The sequence below is a fragment of the Mitosporidium daphniae genome, assembly GCF_000760515.2.
Source record: "Mitosporidium daphniae strain UGP3 chromosome Unknown contig-435, whole genome shotgun sequence".
Lineage (NCBI taxonomy): Eukaryota > Fungi > Microsporidia > Mitosporidium > Mitosporidium daphniae.
In genome coordinates this window covers 1-817 of record NW_013546361.1, presented here as the reverse complement: position 1 = coordinate 817, position 817 = coordinate 1, and the positions used below count along the sequence as shown (strand labels likewise).

The following is an 817-nucleotide window of genomic DNA, read 5'->3' as shown; positions in this document are numbered from 1 at the left end:
AACTATCGACTGGGTATACAGCTCCGCTGGATATGTAGGTGGATATTTGCCATCACTGAATCCCCTCAACTGGTTTAGCAGTTCAAAAGAAACTAAAGCATCCACTGGAATCACTGGAACCGCAGATGCGTCTAAACCCGCAGATGCGTCTAAACCCGCAGAAGCCCCTAAACCCGAAGAAGCCCCTAAACCCGAAGAAGCCCCTAAACCCGAAGAAAAACAAGACGGCGAAAAATGAGTCGGAAATATTTCTGAAAATAAAATTTAATTCGGTGAGAAATTCAAGTTCATGCACTTACCATATCATCATCATAGTCACAGATAGTCGACTTGGCAGCCTATCGATCGAATCATCTTTGGGACCATCATCTATCAGCGCATCTTTTAACAGGTGGGCCAAGTTTATTTCTTGCAATAGTACATGCCCAAATATAATGTTTTCTTGTTTATCGCTGTAATGATGTCTAACCCTAAATAAATGCCTTTAATAATTAGATTTTCATCCCCCAACAATTCTTTAAACTGCCCATCTCGTTAAGATGCGCTGATAGATGATGGTCCCAAAGATGATTCGATCGATGGGCTGCCAAGTCGACTATCTGTGACTATGATGATGATATGGTAAGTGCATGAACTTGAATTTCTCACCGAATTAAATTTTATTTTCAGAAATATTTCCGACTCATTTTTTGTCGTCTTGTTTTTCTTCGGGTTTAGGGGCTTCTGTCGTTCCATCGGGTTTAGGGGCTTCTGCGGGTTTAGACGCATCTGAACTCTTAAACCAGTTGAAGGGATTCAGTGATGGCAAATATCCACC

At 41.5% G+C, this 817-nt stretch overlaps 2 protein-coding genes across 2 annotated transcripts; one reads left to right on the top strand and one right to left on the bottom strand.

The window, feature by feature from the left end:
- On the top strand, nt 1-238 carry DI09_438p20 (uncharacterized protein; the record flags this gene model as incomplete). The annotated part of the gene is made up of 1 exon (XM_013382136.1): nt 1-238. A coding segment is annotated over one exon (238 nt), but the record flags the coding sequence as incomplete, so codon positions are not given.
- A 444-nt stretch (nt 239-682) lies between these two features.
- DI09_438p10 (uncharacterized protein) lies at nt 683-817 on the bottom strand (the record flags this gene model as incomplete). The annotated part of the gene is made up of 1 exon (XM_013382135.1): nt 683-817. A coding segment is annotated over one exon (135 nt), but the record flags the coding sequence as incomplete, so codon positions are not given.